The sequence below is a fragment of the Aptenodytes forsteri genome, unplaced genomic scaffold (genome assembly GCF_000699145.1).
Source record: "Aptenodytes forsteri isolate BGI_AS27 unplaced genomic scaffold, ASM69914v1 Scaffold403, whole genome shotgun sequence".
In the NCBI taxonomy this organism is placed as follows: Eukaryota; Metazoa; Chordata; class Aves; order Sphenisciformes; family Spheniscidae; genus Aptenodytes; species Aptenodytes forsteri.
The window spans coordinates 1-1,164 of record NW_008795248.1 but is presented as its reverse complement, the minus strand read 5'-3'; the positions used below and the strand labels follow the sequence as shown (position 1 = coordinate 1,164).

The following is a 1,164-nucleotide window of genomic DNA, read 5'->3' as shown; positions in this document are numbered from 1 at the left end:
CACGGGTAGCCGGGATGTGGGAAGAGCCCCCACCCCGGGAAGCGAGGACGGGGACGGGGGTGTGACATTTAACACCGAATTCAACAGCACCTCCCAGTCGCCCGTAGCCGATTTCTCCGGACGGAGGAGCTTTGGCCTCCCGCTCCCGACGCGTTCCACCGCCGGGTCTCCCATCCCGGTTCCAAAAAGTCCGCGCCGACGCGGCGGATCGATCCCCTTGGGCCTCACAGCCGTGACGCAGCGTCATAAACTCTCCCGGAGCAACAAATACCTTTATTCCGCCACGGATGAGGCAGGTTTAATTCCCCGAGGAGGCTCTTTCAGACCCCGTAACTCCTGTCAACGCGTTGATCGGCGCATTCGTCAGCGTAGCAAGACGCTGCAGCGAGACCTTCACCCCATGCACGAGGAAAAGCCCTCATAATTACACCCCTTCCGTGGCGACGGTTAATTAACGGGTAGCGAACCAAGGGAAACCCTCTCCCACCTGCCAGAGGCGGGTTTTGGCTGAGGGTGCGCCGCGGGATGCGCCGGGGAGGCGTCAGCCCTTTATGGAGCATCCCACGGGGTCTCCAAACCGTCCGTCCCCCCTCCCCGTGAGCTAAAGGCCGCGCTCCCACGTCCACGGTGGCTTCACCCCCTTGCTCTGGTTGCAATTTAGGGACAAGCAGCGCGTGCGGGGCGCCTTCCCATTTACAGAGGCAGCAATTGTACTTTCCCCGCAGCAGATCATCTGCCCTTGGCCGCGTGAATCCTCCCCCCGTGGCCGAGGCCGGAAAGGGGTTCAAGGCGACTTTAGGACCGAAAGGTTGAAAGTCCATAGAACATTCTAATTTATTATTTATCCCTCCTCGGTCCGTTCTTTCCAGCAAACAATTGGGCAGCCGGGGGAAAAACCAAGAAAACACCCCCAAAATAACTTCAAAAAGAATCGACCGCCTGCTTCAGGCCCTCCCGGTGACGCCAGGTCACGTCGCCTCAAGCACTGACCCCACGGAAGAGGTTTTGTGATTTATTTTGACGGTTTATTAAAGGCTTTTCCTGGATACTGGGAGTTCGTATTCCCGGAGGGGAGGGTTGGGTTAACAGAGACGAGAGGGCGGAATTTCCTCGGGAGCTGAAGGTCCTCGGCACTGCCGGGATGCTTTAAGGCGGGTTCTTGCG

At 58.7% G+C, this 1,164-nt stretch overlaps 1 protein-coding gene across 1 annotated transcript in view; it reads right to left on the bottom strand.

Annotated features, from left to right (window-relative positions):
- LOC103898528 (zinc finger protein 594) overlaps positions 1-247 on the bottom strand; it is a 24,352-nt gene extending 24,105 nt beyond the window's left edge. Inside the window, exon 1 of the mRNA XM_019471933.1 lies at positions 91-247. Within this exon, the coding sequence (XP_019327478.1) occupies positions 91-247 (157 nt within the window). The remainder of the gene's footprint in view (positions 1-90) is intronic.
- Between the last annotated feature and the right edge of the window lie 917 nt (positions 248-1,164).